The sequence below is a fragment of the Ornithorhynchus anatinus genome, chromosome X1 (genome assembly GCF_004115215.2).
Source record: "Ornithorhynchus anatinus isolate Pmale09 chromosome X1, mOrnAna1.pri.v4, whole genome shotgun sequence".
In the NCBI taxonomy this organism is placed as follows: domain Eukaryota; kingdom Metazoa; phylum Chordata; class Mammalia; order Monotremata; family Ornithorhynchidae; genus Ornithorhynchus; species Ornithorhynchus anatinus.
This window is the reverse complement of record NC_041749.1, coordinates 62209659-62235968: the sequence shown is the minus strand read 5'-3', so window position 1 is coordinate 62235968 and position 26310 is coordinate 62209659. Positions and strand designations below refer to the sequence as shown.

Here is a 26310-nt window from a genome sequence, read left to right as displayed (position 1 = left end):
ACCGGCATTGTAACAGTCTGATCCCAGCCAGAAGACTTGGAGAGAGGACTTTCTCAACCACTGAAAACTAAGGAAGACAGAAAGACTGGGAGCCCAAGAATTTCCAAGCTGCATAATGGTGAAACCATAGTAAAATGACCACCAGTAGAGGAACTCCTAAACTGAAAAAGGACCGAGAACTGGAACCTGAATCTTCCACAAGTAAAGTGTATGTATTTAGTGGAAAGAGTTCGGGAGTGGGTTTCCTGAGGATTTGGGTCACCTGGGGCCCATCATTTAATCTTTTGAGGCCTTATTGCTTTCATTTAGTGGTAATAGTATTTAAGTGCTTACTGTGTGCAGAACACTGTACCAAGTTCTAGGAAAGAATCTACAGGGGGAGAATTAGTCACGGACCTTTTAAGGAGCTCACCATCTATCTGTGAGCCCTTCGAGGCTCCTAGAGCTATTTCCTTTGTACAGGCGAACACTTATTTTACCTGTCCCTGTCTCTTTAGGAACGTGGTGAAGGTAAATTCATTCAGTTGTATTTATTGAGCGCTTACTATGGGCAGAGCACTGTACTAGGCACTTGGAAAGTAAAATTTGGCAGCAGATAGAATCCCTACCCAACAAAGGAAATGAAGTAGGACGTGGTAGCCCTAAATCAAAAGATTAGCATAGCTGAAGCCCACAGGTTAAAAGCATTTCCTTTAAGAGGAACTAGACAACTATCCAGGTGATTTGGGTGTGGGAGCAAGGAGGTGATGGATGGGGAACAGGTGGTTCCCTTTTTGGGGGGAGGGGGAAAGGGGGGTGAGCTGGAGCCAGGGATTGGGGCCCATCGCTGCGGCAGTTCCCAAACAGTTGGAGCAGCGGTAAAATTGTATAAGGTGAAGAAGAGCCTCAAGTGGCTTACGAGCTGCAGTTGGGTCACCCCGAAATAGTACAGAGGCAGTTACTGTAAAAAGAGCGTAGTGAGGTTTTTCCAAATCATTTGAGCATCTGAGAAAATACAGTAATTAATTAAGATCTCCGTGGTACTGTATCGGGGAAAAAAATGTGTTCCGGACATGGAACCAAATGTGAAGAAATAGGCTTTGTACAGAGTTCTGTACACGTATATCTGGGGTAAATACCACTGATTGAAGTACATCTACATTCTGATGCTGTAGAAAGTTCAGACTTTGATGGTCAGGTTGCTCTTGATACAAGGTAGTTAGTTTCACTTGGATTTTAGGCTAAGTAGAAAAACCTTTATAGTTTGAAGGCAATGAGTACTGCCTGTATAATAACATTTGGTGTCCAGATCACTTTATTGGGTTGAAGGGAGTGATCTAATTTTTTCTGTAGCTCTCCGAATCTTGGTGGATAAAACAGTAGTTATTTCTCATAGAAAAAATTGCCAATGGGGCTCTAGAGGGTTTCTCCAGTGACACTGCAAATGAACAAACAAGAAAACTGTTCTGAGCCAGTGTTGCAAAGTGATGGCTCTATGAGGCGTTAATGCTGCTCCTGAGCAGTGAATACATCCTATTAGGTAAGGCAGGAATGTCTGCCTATGCTTCTGTCAGAAGGGTGTTCCTGAGCAGCTCCGATTCAGATGCCCTTTGGAGCCACAGAAGTGCTGTTTGTCCATGAGGTCTTTTGGCTGGGTTCTTTGGAGACTGTCTGGCTCTGTCACCATGGCGTGGCTCAGTAGAAAGAGCTCCGGCTTGGAGTCAGAGGTCATGGGTTCGAATCCTGGCTCTGCCACTTGTCAGCTGTGTGATTGTGGGCAAGTCACTTAACTTCTCTGTGCCTCAGTTACCTCATCTGTAAAATGGGGATTAACTGTGAGCCTCACGGGGGACAACCTGATTACCCTGTATCTACCCCAGTGCTTAGAACAGTGCTCTGCACATAGTTAGCGCTTAACAAATACCAACATTATTATTATCCTTGCCAGAGGATTGCCGGGTATGAGCAACCTCAGATGTCACTTGATCTGTTATGGCCCTGGGCGTCGGCCCCTGCTCCAGACACCATGGACTCCTGAGGTGCCCAGGCAGAGATGAGACCAGTGGGCAGCCCCAGTGTGTGTGAGGAACCACCCAGCCTCAAGGGCACCCAAGGACTTGAGAAGCAGCAGCAGTGGTGCTGATGATGATAGCATTCTCTTCCTCTTGCTATCAGGGGGCAAAAGGAAGCGCCACTACCTTGGCTTTACCTCTGGTCTTCTCCAGCTCCAAAGGGGCCTAGAGTACTAGCTACACATACTTGCCCAGTCCAAAAGAGTCAGGGTTAGTCCCCTCCGTGCCAAACCTGTGGGGGCAATTGTTCCGGTCATGCGCCTGGTATTGGCTTCTGTGGACTGGGAAGACTAAACAGGGAACATGCCTGCTAATTCTGGTATATTTTCTCTCCCAGGCACTTAGTACAGTGCTCTGCACATAGCACTCTGTAAATGCCATTGATGTATTATAAACTCTTTGAAGGAAGGATCAGCAAATTCTACTTTTGTAACATTTCACACTTAGTATGGTGTTCTGCCCACAGAAGGCTTTTGTTTTTACTTGCAGTATGGGAAGCAAAGTGGCCTAATGAATAGAGCCCAGGCCTGAGAGTCAAAAGGACCTGGGTTCTAATCCCGGCTCTGTCACTTTGCTGTGGGACCTTGGGCAAATCACTTAACTTCTGTGCCTCAATTACCTAGTGTAAAATGGGGATTATGACTGTGAGCCCCATGTGGGACTTGGACTGTGTGCACCCACCTTGTTAGCCTGTATCTACCTCAGCTCTTAGTTCAGTGGCTGGCACTGGTATAACATGTTTTTCTAAATTATTTCTCTCAGATTAGTGTTTTCATTGCCGATACAACAGGAGATCCGCCTGTTAACCACCATGCTTCATAACTGCCCCTCACTTCATACCTTCTCCTTTTCAACCCTCTGCCACTCACCTTTTCTTCATTCCCTTCTCTTACCTTTCCCCCATCCCCACAACACCTCCACACTCTGAAGTTGCAGTTTGTCAACTGAGTTGGTGGTTTGGAACTATGAAATACAGGGAAATTTCAAGGGCAACTTGATCTCCTGAAGCAGTATCATCCTAGTTTGGAAAATTCTCATATTTAAGAATTGCAAAATTTTCACTAAGACCTGTGAAATGCCAAGCAGAAAGCATCCGCTAGGCATTGCAAAAAGTTACTAGATTTTAGCAGGAAAAAAATAGTCATTGAACATTCTAACATGCGACCTAAAAATTACCGTAGCTAGAAGTAACATGGAGAGTTATAGATGACTTAATTTAATTTGTGGTATTTTGCTATTTCTGCTCCTTATCTTTTTATAATAATGTGTTTTATTTAAACCTAGGTAGAAATCACTGTGGTCTATGCTGGTGTTTTGAAAGCAATCAGCTAGATGATAACCAAAGAATGATGCTGATATTTTTCTAGGAAATTGCACGTTTCTAATAATAATAATAATGTTGGTATTTAAGCGCTTACTATGTGCCGAGCACTGTTCTAAGCGCTGGGGTAGACATAAGGGAATCAGGTTGTCCCACGTGGGGCTCACAGTCTTAATCCCCATTTTACAGATGAGGGAACTGAGGCACAGAGAAGTTAAGTGACTTGCCCACAGTCACACAGCCGACAAGTGGCAGAGCTGGGATTCTCTCTCTCAGTGGAATTTAACAGGAACAAGTTCCTTTCGGGGAAAATGCCACTATCTTATTGAGGTGCCCCAGTATTGGACCCCAAGAAGGAGCAAAGAGTGCCCTGCGGAATAGATTGGATAATCGGCCCCCTCCGATGATATTGCCCTTATTTCCTTTCATAAAGTTACAATACTGGGACACGTTTTTGTTCTTGTGCAGTGAAATATTCCCTTGTAGCTCAAATTCAAATCTCAGAAAGATCAGAGTTAATAGAAAACAAAATGGAAGGCACTGAAGGTATCCGGAGAACATAGATAGAGACAGTACTTTGTAGCCTCTCTCCTGGCAAAATTGCAGCCCCACAGAAGTCAGGAAGCCACGCTGGGTGCTTTGTACCCCCTTGGTTGGTTAGATTGTTTTTCATCTGAGAATCTTTTTAAAGTTATCCCTGTGCTTCTATATTTTTAAGGGCTAAAAAGCTAATGTAAGGACATGGAGGGTTATGAAGCATGAAGTTCTATAAATATTTATATCCAAGCACAAGAGTTGGCGATTCTTATTTTCTTGACATATTGGGGTCATTTTTCAATTTTGACCCTTAGAATGAAAAGTTGTACCTTTCTTCAAATGACTTTTAGATATAGGAAGCAGTCTTCTTTGGTTCATGAAAGTTGCAGTGGACTTTGTTTCATATCTTGGTTATCAATATGTGCTTTAAATCTTATACCCTATTATCAGAAGTAGGGTCACGTGACTTGGCTCCTTTTATTCAATTTAAGCCTTGTGGTGGCTTAATTTGTCGTTGTAGGACGACCCTGGCTGGGACACCCCCATGAACAGCCCTTTGAACACCTGAAAATAAATGAAAGGGCTGACTCTCCACTTTTAAGTCTCCCCAGAGAGAGACGATGATTCTGGTATCTGTTAAGCCCTTACTGTGTGCCAGGCACTGTACAAGTGCTGGGATGGATACAAGCAAATTGGGTTGGACACAGTCCCTGTCCCACATGGGGTTCACAGTCCTAATCCCCATTTAACAGATGAGGGAATCAAGCCCCAGAGAAATAAAGTGACTTGCCCCAAGGTCACACAGTAGAAAAGTGATGGAGCCATGATTAGAACCCTGGTCCTTCTGACTCCCTGGCCCGTGCTCTATCCATTAGGCCACGCTGCAAGAGCGTGGTCCGCCTCAAGTGATTTGTGTTTGGCTTTAGTATCCATACCTTTGCCTTGAAGCCAACTTCTCAGCAGCTTTTGACCCAGATGGTCTCGGGTGGGGGACACTCTTTTTCCTCCTTAGTTCTGTGGTGCTACCACTCCCTCATCCAATGTCTGTTCTCCGGGTTTCTCTGTAATCTTCCAGATGGTGCCTTTATTTCTGGGAGGTGGAGGGAGCCAGGTAATGGAGCAGGAGCACTACAAGTTAATCAGTCAGTCAGTTGTATTTATTGAGCACATACCATGTGCAGAGCACTGTACTAAATTCTTGAGAGAGTACAATATAACAACAGAGTTGGTAGACACATTTGCTGCCCACAATGAGCTTACAGTGTAGAGGGGGGAGACAGAGATTAACATAAGTAAATTATGGATATGTAACGTAAGTGCTGTGGGGCTGAGGGAGGGATGAACATAAGGTGCAAATCCAAGTGCAAGGGTGATGCAGAAGGGAGTGGGAGAAGGGGAAATGAGGGCCAAGTCAGGGAGGGCCTCTTGGAGGAGATGAGCTTTCATTCAATAAGGCATTGAAGTTGGGGAGAGTACTTGTCTGGCAGATATCGGTGGAGGGGACGGGGGGAGGGAGAAGGGGGGGCGCGTTCCAGGCTAGAGGCAGGAACGTACACTGGTCCTCGTTTTCTCGCTACCTACGTCTTTGCTCCCACTGTCACTCCTCCCTGGATTCCCTTCCCCTTCATGTGTGTTGATCACTTCGCTCCCCATCTTCAGAGCCTTTTGGCAATTACATCTTCTCCAGGAGATCTTCCCCTAAAGATTTCTAATCTCTCAACTGCCATTTCAGCCGTCATGTACCATATAACCCTAAACCTTGCTCCATCTGTGATTTATTTTTTCAGTGTCCATCAACGTTGTTGGATGGTAAATTCCTTAAATAGGGATTGTGTCTCTTAATTCTATTTTTATTCTCCCAAGGTGAGGGGATATTTGCTTGTTCCCCACATATTCAGCAATGTGCACTTCATGTTTTATGATCTCTTTTGATCCTCTGCTGTGTATCTGTTGCCAAATTGTACATTCCAAGCACTTAGTACAGTGCTCTGCACACGGTAAGCGCTCAATAAATACGATTGAATGAATGAATGAATCCCCTAATATCACGGACTTCTGGCACTAGACTCATCAGTACTTATTGAGTGCCTACTCTGGAAAGAGCATTGTACTAAGAGCTTAGAAATATGCTGTAGGCACAAGAGATAACTGTTCCTGCCCTTGGGTTTACCATCTAGGGCTACGTACTGTTCTCTCTCAGCCTGTGACTCCTCCTGAGGTTTCTTAGATCTTTGGCCAACTAAACACTGTGTTGTTTCTTAGCTTTGTACTAAGTAGGGAATGTCCCTCCATATTATTATGGCCATTTTAAATTGCTTTCTTGTGCATTTAACATTTACTACACCATTTTTTTCCCCCTCATGCTTAAGATCTGTGTTTCGGGGGCAAGATATTTTTTAAAATCGATCTTTGGACTTAAACTCTTAGCCTTGGAGAGCTTTTTTATTTTTTTCCTCATGCTAGGAAAACCCATTAACTAAATTAATTTATGTTTCTATTTTTACATTTGGCCCCAAAGAAAAGCAGTGTTGTCTAATGGTAAGAGCACAGGATTAGGAGTCAGACAAGGGTTCTAGTCCTGGCTCTGCCACTTGCCACATGCCTCTCCTGTGACCTTGGATGAGTCATTTAACTTCTCTTTGTCTCTGTTTTCTCTTGTCTAAAATGGGAGTAAAATACCTGTTCTCGGTCTTTAGACTACCACTCCCACCATGGGACAAGCACTGTCTGATCTGCATTATATTTTACCTACTCCTGCACTTAGTACACTGCTTAGCCCATAGTAAAATCATAATAGTTACCATTATTAATCTAGGTAGATGGCACCAACTCCCACTTTTTTCGGTAAATTAATCCACAGATATTATCAACTGTAGCCTAGTGTAAATTTTTATAATTTTCCACTTAGTGTAAGTGCTTCAGTATCAAGGGACATACAAAAGAACAGTGTAAGGGCAATTGTTGAGTTGCCCTGGTGTGGAGACAGCACCCAATCCTCTGAGACAAATAGCTGGAAATTATTTTAGTTTGAGGATCCAGTGAGTGGCTACAATGACACTAACATTTCCAACCTTGTGCTGAGGGATGTGGCCGCCCTGGAAACCCCAGAGGAGGCACGGTATCCCTGTTGGGAGGCTGGGGACTCTGGGAGAGCAGAAGGTGATAGGTCACTGCCCCCCAAAGACCCAGGTCCCGACGATGCCAAACTCTGTGTCCAGGACATTGCTGCCCGTGAAAGCAGCTGAGCACCGAGACCTGTTCAAGTGACCCTGACCCTGCTGCCCACCTGGACCCCAGCTAGTTCTGGGGAACTGTTCCCCTCTCCTATGTACCCTATGAGCCCCATGTGGGACAGGGACTGTGTCCAACCTGATTAACTTGTATCTTTCCAAGCACTTAGAACAGTCCTTGACACATAGTGCTTACCAAATACCATAATAACAATACTTAAAGTGAGACTGGATAGGGAGGTGGGCTTTCCAGAGTTTTTTGACAGTAAAGAAGCAATAACTATGGGACCTGAATGTAAGATGAAGAACTCAGAGTTAATATGAGATCCAATGAGTGTCCTTGAAAGCTTCTCAAAAAATAATAATTGAAATAATAATAATAATTGAAAGCTTTGCCCTGAGAGGCAGTGTATTTTAGCCTCATTTCTCTAAACATAAAAAAGTGCTTGAATAATGTCTTACGTTATCAAATTGAAAACTACAAAAAATTTCAATCTGAAAGTCTTTTTCCAACATTATCTGTTACATAGCTTGCTACATTTAAATTAAGATTATAGCATTTTTTTAATTTTAATGTGACGTTCTCAGATTTGGTTGCTTTGAGTTTCTTTTATGATGAATGTAGGCTAAAGCTTTTAACTTACATATTTTCTAGGTTGCTTGCTTAATTAGAGTTCCTTCTGAAGTTGTCAAGCAAAGAGCACAGGTATCTCCATCTGTTCCAACATTTCAAGTTTTTTCCAGCATCTTACGTGAGGAGGTAAGATCTGCTCTGAAATTCATGAGTTCATAAAGTTCAGTGCTACACTTTGCAAGAAAATTTTATTTGAAGTCAACTTTGCCAGTAGCCCTTTTGGGTTTTTTTTTTAACACTATGTAAGATAAAAATCAAACTGCAAAACTCCATATTCAGTGTTAAAGTTGGGGGATAATGAGAATTGGGGAAGTCCAGTGTCAGTGCCGGAATCATTATAGACTGTAAGCTCATTATGGGTGGGGACTGTGTCTACCAACCCTGTTGTATTGTACTCTCCCACATGCTTAGTACAGTGCTGTACGCACAGTAAGCACTCAGTAAATGCCACTGGGGGGATTATTTGTATTCATTGCAGATAAATACCTTTGAATACCGTTTCTGTGGGAAATGAGTTGCATTTTCTCGCCTTCTGCCAAACTTTCTATGCCCACCCCCCTCTATATTTATATGTATGTGTGTATATATTGTGTGTGTATATGTATATATGTACACACACTCACATTCATGGAGTTGTACACTTTTTTGATGCTATAGTGGTGCCTTTTCTGGTGCTGTATATCAAAATACAGTACTAAAAAGCAAGAATGAAGGTCCTAGAAAATAGATACAAAGAGACCAGCACATGCTTATTGGTAAAGTTTCTACTTCCGTAATACACATGACATTGGCATATCTAGGCAGTAGAAGCAGTGTCAGAAGCCATGTACGGTTCTAATGTAGTTGGCATACTCAGTGCACGTGGCCATAATGCCGATCAGTCAATGGTATTTGAGTGCTTACTGTGGGGAGAACACTGTACTAAGAGCTTGGGAGAGTACAGTGGAGTAGATAGACACGATCCCTGCCTTCTGGGAGCTTACAATCTAGTGGCCATGTTTCTTTGCATTTGTTCTTTTATGTTTTCCTTCTGCTTTGTTTTAAAAAATCATTTGGGGACTGATTATTTTCAGTGTTTGAGTTAGAAATTACATTGTTCAGGTGTGAAACCAAAGATTTCATGAGAAAGTACTATAGCTGATTGTCACCTAGTCAAGAACTTTTGAAATAATGCACTTCTGTTAAGTCTTCAGTTTCAAATATAGTTCAATATAATTTTACTTTGATGTGACTGAATAATTGCTACTGTGGGTTTACTTTTGTAAATATTTCTGTTTGACATTATCTTAAGTGTTCTTTCCAGTAATTGCATGCAAAGAAGAAGCAGTATTAAATAGTAACAAAAGCTAAAGAATACAGTCAGTTATGTATCAGGGTAAACTATATTTCAGGGGGAATTAACATAAACTTTGGGAGGAGGAGGAACTCTTTGATACAATAAAGCTTGAAGTTGACATTATCTCTGCTAATGTGATTTCCTCTAGCTATTCCTTATTTATTTATTGCAGGGTGTACACGGACTGTACCGGGGTTATAAAAGCACAGTGTTGAGAGAGGTAAGCTACTTTCTCTATTTAAGTGCCTTAAAAATGACGAAGATCATTTTCGAAGGATAAAATGTTGATGTTATGCTATGTTCTGTAAATATCCCCCTTGGGTAACACCATCTCTCTGCCAGTATCTTTTGGTTTTGTGGACAGTTATAAGCTTTTTTGTTGTCATGATACCATGACAATCATTGATGTTGAGTGGAAGTCTTTGCCCCAGGAATTTGTGCGGGTAGAAAATACCGGTCATTTCAAGAAGTATTTGGTTAAATTCATAGCTGAGAGGTCTATTGTAGGGTCCTAGAAGGAATAGTTCCTAATTTACATGATACAGTCATTTAACCGTTCAGTGGGATGTCAAGGTGTAAGGATCTCACCCCCCCCCCCCCCCCCCCCAATAGAGTAAAGATGGAAGGGGAGAAACCGGAGGGTAGAGGAAGTTGGGGAAGAGGACAAAGTGAGTTTGTAACCTGATGTAACCTGGTATTCTCTTTACCTCAAATCTCATTTAAACCTGAAAGGAACATAAATACAGTACTGTTTGTTAGAAACATAGTGTCAAATAAACTTTAGGGGCTGCAACTAAAATGGATTATTTTCTATATATTTAATTATAATAATAATAATGGTATTTAAGTGCATGCTATGTGCCAAACACTGTTCTAAGTGCTGGGATAGATACAAGGTAAGCAGATTTTCCCACAGGTGGCTCACAGTCTCAATCCCCATTTTACAGATGAAGTAACTGGGGCCCAGAGAGGCTAAGTGACTTGCCCAAGGTCATACAGCAGACAAATGGTGGAGCCAGGATTAGAACCCATGACTTCTGACTCCCAAGCCTCTGCTCTTTCCACTAAGTCACACTGCTTATCAGAATCTATGATGAACTAAAAAAATGATACTTTTACACTTGAAATGAGCTAGCTTTTTTTAAAATTTTAGCCCAAACATGTTGAATTTATTCATTTTAATTCCCATGTAATTCATTGAATGAGTTATGGCTAAGCAGAACATCTGTAGAAGTTCCTAACTGAGGAAAAAATGAGTATGATTTTGGAATTTTTCCATTGTTTTTGAATTTCAGCCTTTTAGCAGATGTCTTAATGGAAGATAGTTATTGAGTATATTTCCCAAATGAAAATGGAACTGCTCATCTAATCACAGGAGGTTATCATTTACAATTTCATTATCAGGTCCAGTTACATGTACTGAAACTTCACTGTAATGATGCTTAGTAAGATGACCTATTTTAATGTCAAACTCTTGTCTTAGAGATGACCAAAACTTCCTTGAAAAGTACAATATTTAAAAATCACATGAAAATGGGAATTAGTTTTCTTAATTAAAAAAAATCTATTTTACATTTTACATGAATTCAAAATGAACAGAAAACATATTATGAAACATCATTTAGGTGCAGACAATCTGCTGTATGAAAGCTGTTTTACTCCACATGTTTTTTGGCTTGTTTTGACATTGGGGCTGCTTCGTTGTCACATTAAGGCTAAAAGTAATAACCACCCTCTGAACATTATCCAAAGGAGATATGGAATTGTAAACTGTCCCCCCCCCAAGGCCCTGGTGGATAGCTCCATGTAAGCCCCAGTAGCCATGACCGAACCTAACGCCTAAACCAGACAAGGTCGAAGTTTGGGGTTTAGTAACTCCAGTGGGTAAGGATCACAACAGAAAATGCCAAAGACAAGGTTTGCAAGTGAATGTTTACAGACCCTGAAGATCACAATTCTTGGGGATGGAAGGGGAGAAATAGAGGACACCTCCCCGTAACAAGTATATATACATCTTTCAACTCTCTTGCTTTCTCCTAGGTGAAATTATTTTGGTTTCTGTCCCCCCCTCCCCGCCCCAATCATAAGCACCCTGAGGACAGAGATCATGTCTAACAAATGGATTGTACTCTCTCAAATGCTTAGTATGGTGCTCTGCATAGAATAAGTGCTCAGTAAATGCTATTGCTTGATCAACAAGTCATGTGGGTTGACCATGTACTGCCTGAAAGCTTTGCTTTGTGAAAAGGGGTTAGTCTAAAATAACCTCCAAGTTAAGGTAATGACCAGGTTAGTCTGCTCTAGCTTCCCCTTTGTCACTGGCTTAACTTGGATAAAGAGAAATACATTACTACATGAAGGATCGCAGGGAGAAAAGGCAGGCAGGATGTCACAGTAAACAGCCAGCTCCAATCACTTCCTCTAGACTGTAAGCTCATTGAGGGTAGAAAATGTGACTGTTTATTGTTATATTGTACTCTCCCAAGCACTTATTACAGTGCTTTGCACACAGTAAGTGCTCAATAAATACAACTAAATGAATGAATCAATCCATCAATTGCATTTTTTTGAGTGCAGTGTGCAGAGAGCACTGTAAGACTATAAGCTAGTTTGTGGGCGGGGATTGTGTCTGTTTATTGTTATATTGTACTCTCCCAAGCACTTGGTACAGTATTCTGCACACAATAAATGCTAAATAGGATTGAATGGAAGTGATGGAGTGTTTTAAAGATGATGGCAAGGAGCTTCTGCTTGATGTGAAGATGAATGAGCTACCATTGGAGGTTTTGAGGAATGGAAAGACGGGCCCAGGATAATTTCGTAGAAAAATGGTCACGGCAGCAGAGTGAAGTATGGACTGGGGTCGGGAGAAGCTGGAAGCAGGTAGGTCAGTAAGGAGGCTGATGCATTAGGACCAGATATGCAAGTACTTGGACCAATGTGGTAGCTGTTTGGTTGGAGAGGAAGGGGCTGATTCTAGAGATGCTTTGAAAATACTACTTCACTCCCTTTCACTCTGCCGTCCGGAGAGCTTCTCACCATGGCTGAAATGCCAGTCCCCTCCTCTGACCTCCCTAAGGACCGAGGGGGAGCGGGGGCCTAGCCCTCTAACCTTGCTCTTTAATGGGGCAGATTATCTGATTTAAGTGGGAGCAATGCTGGTTTTATTATCTGGGCTTTAGCAGGATATGGATATGGATGTTGCGGGTTGAATTTCGCTTGGGTTTCCAAGCTTTCTTTTCTATTTTCTGACCTATCTTGGTTGTGGTATAACTGATGGGTTAGAATAATTGAAGCTCAAATTACCGGCTTTCCATTTTACCACGCTTTCCCATATCTACTACATCACTCTAAGAAATCAGGAATCCCGTGTGCTCTTCCCAAGATGGCTCTTACTTTTTAGATTTGCCATCACCTTGGAAACCAGAGAGTTGGAGCAGCTGAGCAGATGAGAGCACTACCATAATTCTTCATTTCCTTACCTACATGCTGCAAAAACAAAATTTAGTGAACTGATGACTCCCTCCTCCCCCTTTACCCTGCCCTGAGCTTTTTGCCCTTCAGGAATAGTGAGAATTAGGTGGAAAAAATGAGTGAACCCTCTCTGCTTCGTCTATCCTGACCATCTTCCTCTTCCTGCTCCCTGTAGAAGCAAGAGGGTACAGCACAATGGAAAGGCAGGTTAGGTATGATCAGCCACTCGCAACCTCCTCTTCGGACACACTGCCTTGATGATCTGTATTTCCACACCAACTGGGGTTGACTTGACAATTCCATGTTACAACCAAGAGGTCGGTCTGAGGTGGGAAAAGAAAATGCCTCCCTTACAAATTAACCTAATGATGTTTTAGAATGTAGGTGATAGGGAAGGCAGGGCCTCAGGTAGAACACCTGTGATGCTGACTCTCCTGTATAAATGCAACTTGCACTTGAAATATTCCATAAAAAACAGGTTTTTAAACAGCTTTAGGCACCTTAGATCAGTATCTGTGTTTTTGAATACAGGTGTATAGTTTTGATGAAAAAAATATAATTTTGAGGGGGGGGGAAAGAAAGTTTGGCTGTCTGTTGGACATATATAATTTTTAATGCACATCCATCTGTTGCCTACTGGATTAAAAACTGCATTGCAGTTATAATTTTATCAGATGAAAATTTTTAAACTGTGTTGAATAGGATGTTGATATACATCCATAAGGATGGATTTCTATTTGGAAGCAGCATGGCCTAGTGGATTGAGCACAGGCTAGGGAGTCAGAAAGACTTGGGTTCTAAACCTGGCTCCGCCACTTGTCTTGAGCAAGTCACTTTACCTCTCTGGGCCTCAGTTCCCTCATCTGTAAAATGGGGATTAAGACTGTGAGCCCCATGCGGGACAGGGACTGTGTCCAACCCGATTTCCTTGTATTCACCCCGGAGCTTTGTACAGTGCCTGGCACATAGTAAGTCCACAACAAATATTACAGATAAAATGATGGTAAAATTTTTTTTCCATTCTCATTTTGGCTAGGGGTGAAGCTTGTTTTAGGATACACGCAATTCCTCATGTAGAGATTTTTCTATACAAAACACAACCGGTAGTTGTAAATACTTGACTTGTACTCTCCCAAGCACTTAGTACAGTGCTCTGCACAGCTCTGCACAGAGTGAGCACTCAATAAATACCATTGATTGACTGATTGAGTACTCTTTAGGAATGTTAGATGCTCAAATAGTTATAGTGATTTAAATGTCTTTGTTTTCAATAGTATTAAGTATTTATAAAGGATGATTTCTTGTACTCTCCTGTATGGTTCAGAGTATCAGTAGTTGGCATAAATGAGATAGTTTGCGCTGCCTAATGAGTGATTAGGAAACTAAAAATGCAAGACCTAAAGATAAACATTCTAGAGAAAAGACTCATTTGGCTAGGGGTGAAGCTTGTTTTAGGATACACGCAATTCCTCATGTAGAGATTTTTCTATACAAAACACAACCGGTAGTTGTAAATACTTGACTTGTACTCTCCCAAGCACTTAGTACAGTGCTCTGCACAGCTCTGCACAGAGTGAGCACTCAATAAATACCATTGATTGACTGAGTACTCTTTAGGAATGTTAGATGCTCAAATAGTCATAGTGATTTAAATGTCTTTGTTTTCAATAGTATTAAGTATTTATAAAGGATGATTTCTTGTACTCTCCTGTATGGTTCAGAGTATCAGTAGTTGGCATAAATGAGATAGTTTGCGCTGCCTAATGAGTGATTTGGAAACTAAAAATGCAAGACCTAAAGATAAACATTCTAGAGAAAAGACTCATAACAATGAGTCAATATGCATGCTTTACTGGGACATATCTGGCAGTTCTACCCTGTTTATGTGTCTAAATCTTTTTTTTTTTTCTTTAAGCTTTCTCTTCTGCTGTTGTATCCTCACCCACCTTTCCCCCTTTCTTTTGTTTTATTTGTCTCCTCTGCTTGTTGATCAATCACTAGTATTTAAGTGCCTTGAAGTTTAGAACACTGCCCAGATAATCACACTTGTATGCTCATATACATATCCCTTGCTGTGCTATCGAGTGAATGAGATGGGAAAGGGTCTAAGCCCTTGGCTGACTTCTGCTTGCTATTGACCTTAGCTATGAGCATTGACTAGGAAGAGGAGGAACTCAATCAGGGTCACCCCATCTGTGATCCCTGGGCCCCTGAAGATGAGGGCACACTTGTTCCTGTTGGAGGTGGGTGTTCTCCTTGTGGTATTGGGCTCCCTGAGTCCTTTGGAGTAATAATAATAATAATGTTGGTATTTGTTAAGCACTTACTATGTGCCGAGCACTGTTCTAAGCGCTGGGGTAGACACAGGGGAATCAAGATGTCCCACGTGGGGCTCACAGTCTTAATCCCCATTTTACAGATGAGGTAACTGAGGCACAGAGAAGTTAAGTGACTTGCCCACAGTCACACAGCTGACAAGTGGCAGAGCTGGGATTCGAACTCATGATCTCTGACTCCAAAGCCCGTGCTCTTTCCACTGAGCCACGCTGCTTCTCTAGGTGAGACCCTAAAGTTGTGGAGAGGTAAGGGCATAGCAGTGCTCTGAAGCTGAGTGATATAGCAATATCAGTGGTATCTTCTGAGCTTCTAATGTGTGCAAAGCACTGTACTAAGTGCCTGGGAGAGTACAATACACCAGAATTAGCAGACACATTATTTATAATGTACAATTTAGTGATATATGTATAATATCTTTGTCATAATATCTTATGATAGAAAACCAGATGGCAGGGTTTGGGCTCAAATTCATCAGTCAATGGCATTTATTGATCGCTTACTGTGTGCAGAGTACTGTACTGGGATCTTGGAAGAGTACAATCCAAGAGAGTTGGTAGACACATTCCCTGCCCACAAGGAGCTTACATTCTAGAGGGGACATCCTAAAAAGGTGTCCTGAATGATGATATGGAGGGGAGAGTACTGCCTATTAGTGGGTATTGTAGGGGTTCAGCTTGCTCTTTTCCCTCCTTCCAGCACACTTCAGGCCCTCTCCTTGCTCGTCAGGGTATGGGAGTAGCATAAGGCATACCCTCATGCCTCTTCAGGGTCACCATCTGGAGCTCTTGTTGCCTCATTCTCTCCAGATCTTAGGCGTCATCGTGGCCCACACCACTTCATGCCATAAAAGACACTGGCTACATGCTCTTCACGAGGCACCCACTTTGTTGGCTAGTCATAGAACTGTTTGTTTAAACCCCCTTCTTTCCCCCATGTGTCACTTGCAAATGAGCCTGTGGCAGGACATGGAACTGTGGATTTAGGATGGCAGTGATTGTGGTAGAAACTCTGCCTAGCAATTTTATATGCATATAGGGTCATAGCAAAAATTAGCCAAGCTTACTGGTCTCTTACCAGTGACTTTCAGATGGTTCATTTGTCTTGTTTTCTTAGTTGTATTTGGAGTATTCAGAATGAATATTGTGTCTTTCAGTTATTAGAAATCATAAAGCATTTCTGTTAAGAACTATAGGGTTTAACCCTCTATTCATTGTGTTAAATTGCATTTGGCCAAGCAGACTTTTGTGTGAACTGCCACCAAAATATGCATGTGTTTCTTTTGCTACATTGTTAGTGTTACTGGGTCCTGCCAAAGTGGCTCCTGTGTTCCATTTTTGGTTACTTTCAGTAAAGTGATTTGTGTGTGTGGTGAAATCTGTTGAACCAAGACAGAAAAACAGTGGCCTGAAAGATATGTCAGGGGAAAAAAGTTTTCCTCTGGGTAAAAAACAGCTTTCAGTAAGTTCAGTTCAGTAAGGCCTTCAATCATTAGCCTCTTTGAAAGAAGAAATCCTTTTTGAGATCTGGAGACCTCAATTCTAATTTTCTTAGCCCGAACAAAAAACAAATATCACATTCTGCTCAGTGTTAGGAAAAATTTTCAACTACCTTTGGGAACCAGAGGAGTAAAGATTTTTTTCAGATGCCAATAGGACTGCCTGAAATTTTGTCTCTTGTATCATCCATGATCAGAAGAGAAGGCAATTATTGATTGACCCATTGAAATTGATGATCTCACTTCCTGGCAAAATGAGAATACAATTTTCCCAGGCACTTGAAATGTTAACTTTAGACTGATTCAGCCCCATAGCCATAGTTGTCCTTTATCACAAGGTAAATGTGATAAATATTAAGGATTGGCTCTGTAAATTGAGGGAAAAACAATTTGTCAGACTTTTTTTGGTGTAAGAAAAAAGCCATGGGCATGAGAAAGAAATACAATTGCTGATCTGGAGAGGAGAGCATATCAAAAGTTCTAACAGAAGACAGCATTTATTTGGAGAACAAAGCAAATGAAGAGAGATCCCAAATATCCTAAATCTGACTTTAGCTATCAATTTCAGCCTTTTTTCCACCCAGGTTTTGCTAGGCCTGCCAAGAAGGACCATAATTGAGTGATTTAATTTTTACGGTTTTCATTCAATCATAGTCAATGGTCATTGCGATAGCAGTGGGATTTACTGAGCGCTCTACTGAGCGGAACATGCTGAACTCAGCATTTGGGAGAGTAAAACAAGCAAAACACATGGCAGGCCACCCAAGTGGAGATATCCCAGAGGCAAAAGTAAATTTGGAGGAGATGATGATTATGATTATAGAATTTGTTAAGCGCTTGCTCTATGTCAAGTGCTGTTCTAAGTTCTGGGGTAGAAGCAAAGTTAATCAGGTTGGACACAGTCCCGATTCCACATGAGGCTCACAGTCTAAATAGCGGGGAAGGTAGGATGTGTGGATAGGATCTCAATACATATACGTACATATATATATGTTGTGCCTCTGCCGTGCACTGAAATTATCAACAAGATAAGGTACAACCATGAAACCCTTTTATTTGGTAGCCATTGATATTCACAATTACAAGTTGTTTTTTGGTACCCTTACTAAGAACAGATAATTGTGGCTTAACTTTTGAATCCCATATAGTGTGATGAATTTTCCCCGTTTTTGAGCATCACTACCAACTTGGCTTTTGAAATCCCTCAGGATGATAAATCCATTAAATGTTACCACCACACTGATAAACTTATCTAGACCCCTTCGACATTTTCCTTGGTTTTCATTGATAGTCCTCATTGGGACATGTGTGCTAATCATGGTGGCACAGCACATTTATTTTTGGTGGTTAGGGATAGGGTTATTGGTCAGGCATTTCTATCCTGGCAAAATTTGAGAAACGTGGAAATGAGCTGATTATAAATCCAGTACCAGAAAATTGTCTGTCGGGAGAAGGGGTGTGGCAGTGTAGGATTCCCCAAGCCCGTTCTTTGGTTGTGATTATTCTAAAAGACATTTTTAAGAGGGCTTGACACTTGTGAGGTGTCCTCAGGATCCCCAAATCCCTTCTTTTTCCTTCTCCATAGTGGATTTTAGAGCCTACTATAAGGTAACATCCTCCCCCAAAATTCAACCCTTGTTTTGCCACTGTCGGCTCTCTAGAATAGCACTTTGAACAAGAAAGGAATCACCCAGAGTCGAGATAGCCAGGGAATGTGGCTGCCAACTTTGTTATAGTGTACTTCCCAAGCTCTTAGTGCAGTGGTCTGCACAGAGTAAACAAGTGCTCGGCAAATACTATTGATTGATTGATAGCCAGTTCTGCTTCAAGAGAACTAATTGCTAGGATTTTAGAGAGGGTTTTCTTCCTCCCTCTGCTTTCTTGTAATGTGTGTCTGGTAGGTATGCCTCTCACTCCCTGTCTTCAAGACTCCATGATTAGTGATCTTAAACAGTTTATAATTTGCTTCTGGTCAACAATAGGATGCCAAGTGAGGCGGCTTAGGTTCAACAAACTGTGTATACAGGGATCTCAAGAGCCCTCTGGTTTCAGTAATTTACCAGAATCAGCTTAGGTATTTAATAATGATGGTATTTGTTAAGCGCTTACTATGTGCCAAGCACTGTTAGAACCCTTAGAAGCACTCCTTTACCAACCCCCCAGCCCTAAGGTAGAATTTTTCCCAGAAATAGGTAACTTTGCCACCCCCTGACAAACATATTTCCCAGAACGAGTTCCAAAATTCTCTTTTCATTTTCAGGCATTACAGTTTAAGTCCACCCTGAGGCACACAAAGCCCTCTGGGGAGAGCTCCTGAGTCTCACTCTCCAAATGGACCTTCTCATTGACTTGAACTCCTCTCCACTGGCTTTAAAGCACTCAGCCATCTTGTCCCCTCCTATCTTACCCTACTGATTTACTACTACAACCCCACACACTCTCTTCACTCCTCTAATGCCAACATACTGACCTGTGTCTCGACCTCGTCTATCTCGCCGCCAGCCCCTTGACCACTCCTGCCTCTGGCCTGGAACACCCTCTCCCTTCATATCTGGCAGACGATCACTCTTCCCACCTTCAAAGCTTTATTAAAGTCACATCTTCTCCAAGTGAACTACCACGACTAAGCCTTCATTTCCTCTCTGTCCTCTATTCCCTCTCCATTCTGTATTGCTCTTGCACTTGAATTTGTACTCTTTCTTCACCCCACCCTCAGCCCCACGGCACTTAAATACATGTCTATAATTCATTTTACTGTCTGTTTCCCCCTCTAGACTGTAAGCTCCTTCTGGGGAGGGAGTGTGTCTACCAACTCTGTCATAACTCCCAAACACTTAAAGACAGTAAATGCTCAATAAATATTATTGATTGTTTCTCCCCCCACCCCTTACCCCCCACCCCCCAAAAAATGGGGAAAGTTTTCTCCAGCATGCTCTCCCAAAGATTCCTCAGGTCCCAACTAATATAAAATGGTTGGCCTTTTTTACCTTTTAGCTAGCCAACCCACTCTTCCCTTAATCATCTGTTTGGCTTTATTCCACATATTACTCTGAATAATTGACTGACACCTATTGTTCATATCCTTTGAGAAGGACAACCAGGGATAAATGAGTGATTTTGTGTATGTGGGGGGGTGGGGGGTTGGGAGGGGGCAAGAGAAGGAGTTGGGAGAGGAATGCTGCTAGCTTGAAATTCTACCACAAGGTGAGCCAAGTCTCCATCTCCATAAGCTTTCACTTATCAGAAAATCTGGTTTGCTCAAAGCCATGGTATCAATTCTGTATCTGGTTAGTAAATTTTCAAGAAATGCTGTTCTCCTTTCAGGACAGCTAGCTCTAAGAAGAAGCAACAAACATTCCTTTTCTCAATTAAGATGTAAGTGCTTAACAAATGCCATTATTATTATTATTATCATTATTTCACAATTGAGTCATTTCCAAACAAATCCTTACAGACTGTGCTCTTGTTAAAGTAGTACACTAGAGGGCACACTAGGCCAGCACTTTTGTTAGTATTTGAGGGAAGAGAAAATGTAAAATGCTTGAGCGGAAATGCTCTCCAGGTAATATTGAGACAACTGGAAAAAGAATTTTGCAATTGTGTTACAAAAGATAATCGAGGAAGCATCAGTGGAGATTTTTTAAGAATTAAGCTTTGTCATACAGTGATGTAGAAACACAAAGTTCTAAGAGTGAGCATACTCATTTAATATTATAAATCAGTCAATGGTATTTTTGAATGCTTAATGTGTAGAGCACTGTTCTGAGTACTTAAGAGAGTACAACAGAGTTGGTAGACACAATCCCTTCCCACAAGGAGATGCCTTTTATACATTCTAGACTGTGAGCCTGCTGTGGGCAGGGATTGTCTCTATTTGTTGCTGAATTGTGCTTCCCAAGCGCTTAGTACAGTGCTCTGCAGACAGTAAGCACTCAAATACAATTGAACGAATGAATAATCCTCTAGACTGTAAGCTGTTTGTGGGCAGGTAAATGTGTTTACCAACTCTGCTATATTGTACTCTACCAAAAACTTAGTACAGTGCTCTGCACGCAGTAAGCACTCAATAAGTATGATGGATTCATACAAACCCTACTGTCCTAGAATGCAGGAGATGTTACTTCATACCTTCCCCCGCCTTTATTAGGGAAAACTCATGCTCTATTACCTGTCAAATGCTGTATCCACGATCCCCAGTCTTTTCTCGTGACACTGTGAGATGCTGTATCCAAACGGACTCATGTTTTTGGGCGAGTGTTCCCTAATGCCCTAATGTAGATCAGCATAGCCTAATGGATAGAGCACGGGCTTGGGAGTCAGGCAGACCTGGGTTCTAATCCCAGCTCTGCCACTTGTCTCCTGTGTGACCCTGGGCAAGTCACTTCATTTCTCTGTGCCCTCACCTCATCTGTAAAATGGGGATTGAGTCTGTGAGCCCCACGTGAGACAAGGACTGTGTCCAACCCAATTTGCTTGTATCCACCCCAGGTCTTAGTACAGTGCCTGGCATGAAGTAGCGCTTAACAAATACCACAGTTATTATTATAAGATTCACACTGTAGTACTCACCTGGACTGAAACTGTGCATGTGTAAACAAGCTGATGACCCACTCCTGCAGCCCACATAACCAAGAAACCTCACATTGTCAGATGACTGTTCCCTAATTCCAAATCAACCAATGGTATGTACTGAGTACTTAGTGTGTGCAGAGCACTGTACTTGGCAGCGTATAATACAGCAGAGTTGGTAGACACGTTCCCTATCTACAAGGCGCTTATAGTCCAGAGAGGGAGACGGACATTAAAAGATTTACACCGTAACAGAACTGAGGGTATATAAAGTATGCAGTATTACCCAAAGTGTGGGGTAAATTGAGCTGCTTTTATAAACTGAATGTTGGATATGTTAGTTGCATTATATTGAAATATAATACTACATGCACATTCTTAGAATCTACAGTTCCTCCCAAACCCAATTGGTGTTATTTGGATTACACCTGAAAACAAAAGGGAACTGGCAAGTCATGTCCCTATAGCATTGTCCAAATTAAGGGAACTGTTGTCTGAATTTTGAGGCTGGAGTAAAGTTCAATTAATATTTTGTGAATATTTTAGGCTGTAAGCCCCATGTGGGACAGGGACAGTGTCCAACCTCATTAATTTGTATCTACCCCAATGCTTAAAGCAATGTTTGACACACAGGAATAAGGAATACCATTGAAACAAAAAAAGAACTGTGTTTTTTTTGATTGGCACGGTGTAACAGGTGCAGTTACAAGGGATGGATTTTGTTGCTCCCTAGTGATTGAACCGCATCCTCACTTGGACCGCATTTTGACCTGGCTCTCAAGCATACTGATCTGCATTCCAACCTTGGAATAACAATTTTTGGGGCCATCAAACTTGATTGGGGGGGGGGTGTCATTAAAAAGTGATACCATGTCCAGAGGGGGTGACCTTGATACAGAGGATGGTGGCCTTGGGAAAAGACAGACCCAGAGAAATTTGTACTGAGCAGGAAAGCACCCAAGCCCAGTGGAAAGAACACTGGCTGGGGAGTCAGAGAACCTGGGTTCTAATGCTAAATCCGCCACTTGTCTGTTGTATGACCCTCTGCAAATCACTTCACTTTTCTCTGCTTCAGTTACCTCATCTGTCAAATGGGGATGAAATACTGTGAGTGCATATGTGGGATGTGATGAGCTGATTAGCTTGTATCTACCCCAGCATTCAGTACACTAACACAGAGTAAGGGCTTAACAAATACCTTTAAAAAAAAAAGAGGAAACTACCCTAAGTGAACTGGAACTGAATAGAAGGTACCTGGTGGATGGACTTGACCTCAGAAAGGGTCACCACTTATTCCAGCCAGTGGACCAGCCTGACTTGTGCAAACAGAAAGACTGTTCCTCAGCAATCAGTCGATCAATTGTATTTATTGAGTGCTTACTGTGTGCAGTAATATATAACACTATATATTGTGTATATCTGTATGTATCTGTAATTCATTTATTTATTCATTTATTTAATCTATATTAATGTCTGTCTCCCCCTCTAGACTGTGAGCTTGTTGTGGGCAAGAATATGTCTGTTGTTAGATTGTACTCTCCCAAGCGCTTAGTACAGTGCTTTGCATACAGTAAGCGCTCAATCAATACTATTGAGTGAATGAATGAATGAATGCAGAGCGGTTACTAAGCTCTTGGGAGAGTAGAATACAACCGAGATGGTGGACATGTTTCCTGCCCACAACAAACTTATAGTCTAGGTGTGGTGACATACATTAATATAAATAAATTATAGATATGGACATAAGTGCTGTGGGGCATTCAAGGGTCATTGGGGTTTTGCTAACCTGTTTGGCTATTGCCTCAGGTACTTTAAAAATCCACAATTTAGTTTCAATTTCTCAGTATAGTGTATTCCTTTATATTTTGGGACATGAGTCCAGTAACAATAATGATGGTATTTGTTAAGCTCTCACTAAGTGCCAAGCACTGTTCTAAGCACTGGGGTAGATACAAGGTAGTCAGGTTGTCCCACGTGGGGCTCACAGTCTTAATCCCCATTTTACAGATGAGGTGACTGAGGCACAGAGAAGTTAAGTGTCTTACCCAAAGTCACACAGCTGATAAGTGGTATAGCCGGGATTAGCTACGACCTCTGACTCCCAAGCCCGTGCTCTTTCCACTAAGCCACGCTGCTTCTATAAGAATAATAATAATAATGATGCTGCTAATAATAATAATGCTGTTAGGAATCTAGGCTTATTTACTCAGGCAGTTTTCAAACTTTCCTATGTGACTTCGACAAAACTCCTCCATTGTGACATCCTTTACTATTCCTGCCTTGATGCCATAATTCTGGTTCTAGGCATTTACAGAAAAGAGGCAGAAAAGGGTAATGACGCCTACCTTATTATGATCATTAGGGTGAAAATATGGTTAAAATGAGTCTAGGTCAAAGTTATTTTTCTGAAACCTTCAGCCTTCTGGAAAAAAATATTTTTCTTGGCAGTTGTGTGGCAAAAGTCAGTCTATGGTGCCTTTCTCTGACTAATTTTTGCGAAAGCTACATTGAGTAATAGCGGCCTTGTGAAAGGCATAAACTCTGCTAACATATTTGTTGGTTCATGGAATTATTTGCAAGGAAAACTCTCCAGCCCTGGAGCGATTTAAAACTCCTTTGAAGCGATCACTAGCTAATGCTTAAAGAAGAGAAAAGTCTGCACTTCTGTGGTTTGCAGTAATTTAAAAAGCCTTATAATATCCATAGTTTTTTATCATTCAAATGTAAGATCAATGATCTCAAGCTGTAGAAATATATTTTTGTATGAGGTCAAATGTGGTGGTCAAAATTTTAACTAAGGTGGTTAGACTGGAAATAACTGAATGAGGTTAAAATAAGATTTTTATAATTTACTGCTTATTTTCTTTGTTCTAACCTAACACAAAAATAAGTATTTTTGCAACAACATCTACAACTTTGTAAGCATGAGTTTTGAAATAAAGTAACTTAGAACAGTAGATTACATATATTGATAGGTTTAAATATCAGACCTAATCTTTCTTCTCAGTAATTATTGACCATTTTGTGGGGAGGGTGGGGGTGTTAGATATATTTTATTATATACTTTCCAGAGTTTGACACTCTGCCATTTTTATGAAACTTGTTTGTGAAATTCAACTTTCTCCATGATAATATGGTGTAGTATTCATAACCTGAAAGTATTAGAGTGAAAGCCCATACGTAGGGAAATTAGACCACAACAGACTTCCAAATACACTGTAGAGTGTGGACTGTGTGTAGAAACCTAATGTTTTCCAACTTTAATTTCTTCTATCTTCAGAAGTAGTTTCTCTCTTCACCATAGATGCCTTAGTCAAAGCTCTACTGAATGATATATCTATGCTTTCTTTCAATCCTATTTTTCTTCACTTTGACACCACTACAATCTCTCTCATCACCTCTGCTCTTTCCCTGAGGCTATCTTTGACTCTTCTCTCTTCTATTCATATCTAGGCTGCTGCTGTTTTCCCCTGTCTCTCACTCTCTCTATCTCACCCTCCCTCCCTCTCTAATAGTTGTGAAATGTATAGGTTTTCTGTTTTGTCTCTACATGTTTTTGTTTCTCTTGTAAAATACTGTAGCATCTTGCTCCTTGACCTCTTCTCCTCATCTTTTCCTCACCACCAGTCTTTCAGGGTATCCTGCTGCCAAGTGTCACTCTGTGTTGCTTGGCTCTGTATTTTAGTAGTACAGTACCTACAAGCACACACAAAAATCAATGTTTTAATGACATAAATTACATTTCTTAATGCAAATATATATTCACCACTACTGATTCCACCTCCGCTTCCTCTCACACCCTCTGCTCTATCCAAATTACCGTCTTCAATGTTCCCTTTGTCTCTTTCACCCACTCTGGTTTTCTCGTCTTTCCACCTCCTTCCCCTTATCCGAGGAGTAATCTGCCAATCGAGACTATGCCAGGCCTTCTCTCCTACTTCCTTTGTAATGAGCAGTACACAATCCTCCTGGCAATCCTGCTAGTTATAATAATAATAACGGCATTTGTTAAGTGCTTGCTATGTGCCAGGCACTGTACTAAGCGCTGAATAATAATGATGGTATTTGTTAAGCGCTTACTATCTGCCAAGCACTGTTCTAAGTGCTGGGGTAGATACAAGGTAATCAGGTTGTCCCACGGGCTCACAGTCGTAATCCCCATTTTACAGATGAGGTAACTGAGGCACAGAGAAGTTAAGTGACTTGTCCAAAGGCACACAGCTGACAAGTGGCGGAGCCGGGATTAGAACCTATAACCTCGGACACCCAAGCCCAGGGTCTTTCCACTAAGCTACATAGTTGTAATATTGTGCTCATAACTTGATTTTCAATGTGGGGCTTATATGCTATGTGTGGTTATCCTGTTAGGGCAAGTAACCCGTCTACAGTGATCTTAAGCATAATCATCCGTGTTAAAATTATCACCATCGACTAATGTTGATTTAAAACACTCAGTCTTCTCATTTACTTTCTTGAAACAGGAAAGCTATTGAAATAGGAAAGTGTGGCCTAGGGGAAAGAGCATGGGCCTGGGCAACAGAGGACCTGGGTTTTAATCTCAGCTCCGTCATTTGTTTGCTATGTGACCTTGGGCAAGTCACTTCATTTCTCTGTGCCTGAGTTTCCTCATCTGTAAAATGGAGATGAAATCCTACTCCTTCCTACTTAGACTGTGAACCCCATGTGGGGCAGGGGCTGTGTCCAACCGGATTATCTTGAATCTCCTCCAGCACTTATCACAGTGTTTGGGGCAGTGTAAACCATGAATAAGTTCCATAACTGTCATTATTTTCAGTCTGTAAACCTCATATAACTCCTGTGACGACATCCTCTCTGGAAGAAAAGGCTGGGCCGCCTCAACACTCAGAAAGTTGGGACACTGATGGGTGTTCTGAGCCCTCAACAGATAATCCCATTTGCGTATGTGTGATAAGACTAGTTTATTCAATATTAGCAGCTTTACTGGAGCCCAAACCCTACTTCCCTCAGCAACATTCCAGAAAAAGCGGTGTGGTCTAATGGATAGAGCATGGGCCTGGGAGTTAGAAGGACCTGGGTTCTAATCCTAGCTCTGCCACTTGTCTGCTGTGTGATGTTGGACTAGTGACTTCACTTCTCTGGGCCTCAGTTACTTCATCTGTAAAATGGGGATTGACTCTGAGCCCCATGTTGGACATGGTCTGAGTCCAACCTGATTAGCTTGTACCTGCCCCAGAACTTAGTGCAGTGTGTGGCACATAGAAGCACTTAACAAGTACTGTTAAAAAGCAGTAATATTTCCTCCCTAGTTATCTCCCAAGTCCCTTTCTAGGAAGCAAAGCTATCC

The 26310-nt window shown here is 41.6% G+C and overlaps 1 protein-coding gene across 3 annotated transcripts in view; it reads left to right on the top strand.

The window, feature by feature from the left end:
- The window catches only part of SLC25A26 (solute carrier family 25 member 26), a 139166-nt gene that overhangs the window by 31686 nt on the left and 81170 nt on the right, over positions 1 to 26310 (top strand). For all 3 annotated transcript variants that reach the window (XM_029050659.2, XM_029050660.2, XM_029050661.2), the window contains exons 8-9: positions 7795 to 7899; positions 9282 to 9329. In XM_029050659.2, the coding sequence (XP_028906492.1) occupies positions 7795 to 7899; positions 9282 to 9329 (153 nt within the window). The remainder of the gene's footprint in view (positions 1 to 7794; positions 7900 to 9281; positions 9330 to 26310) is intronic.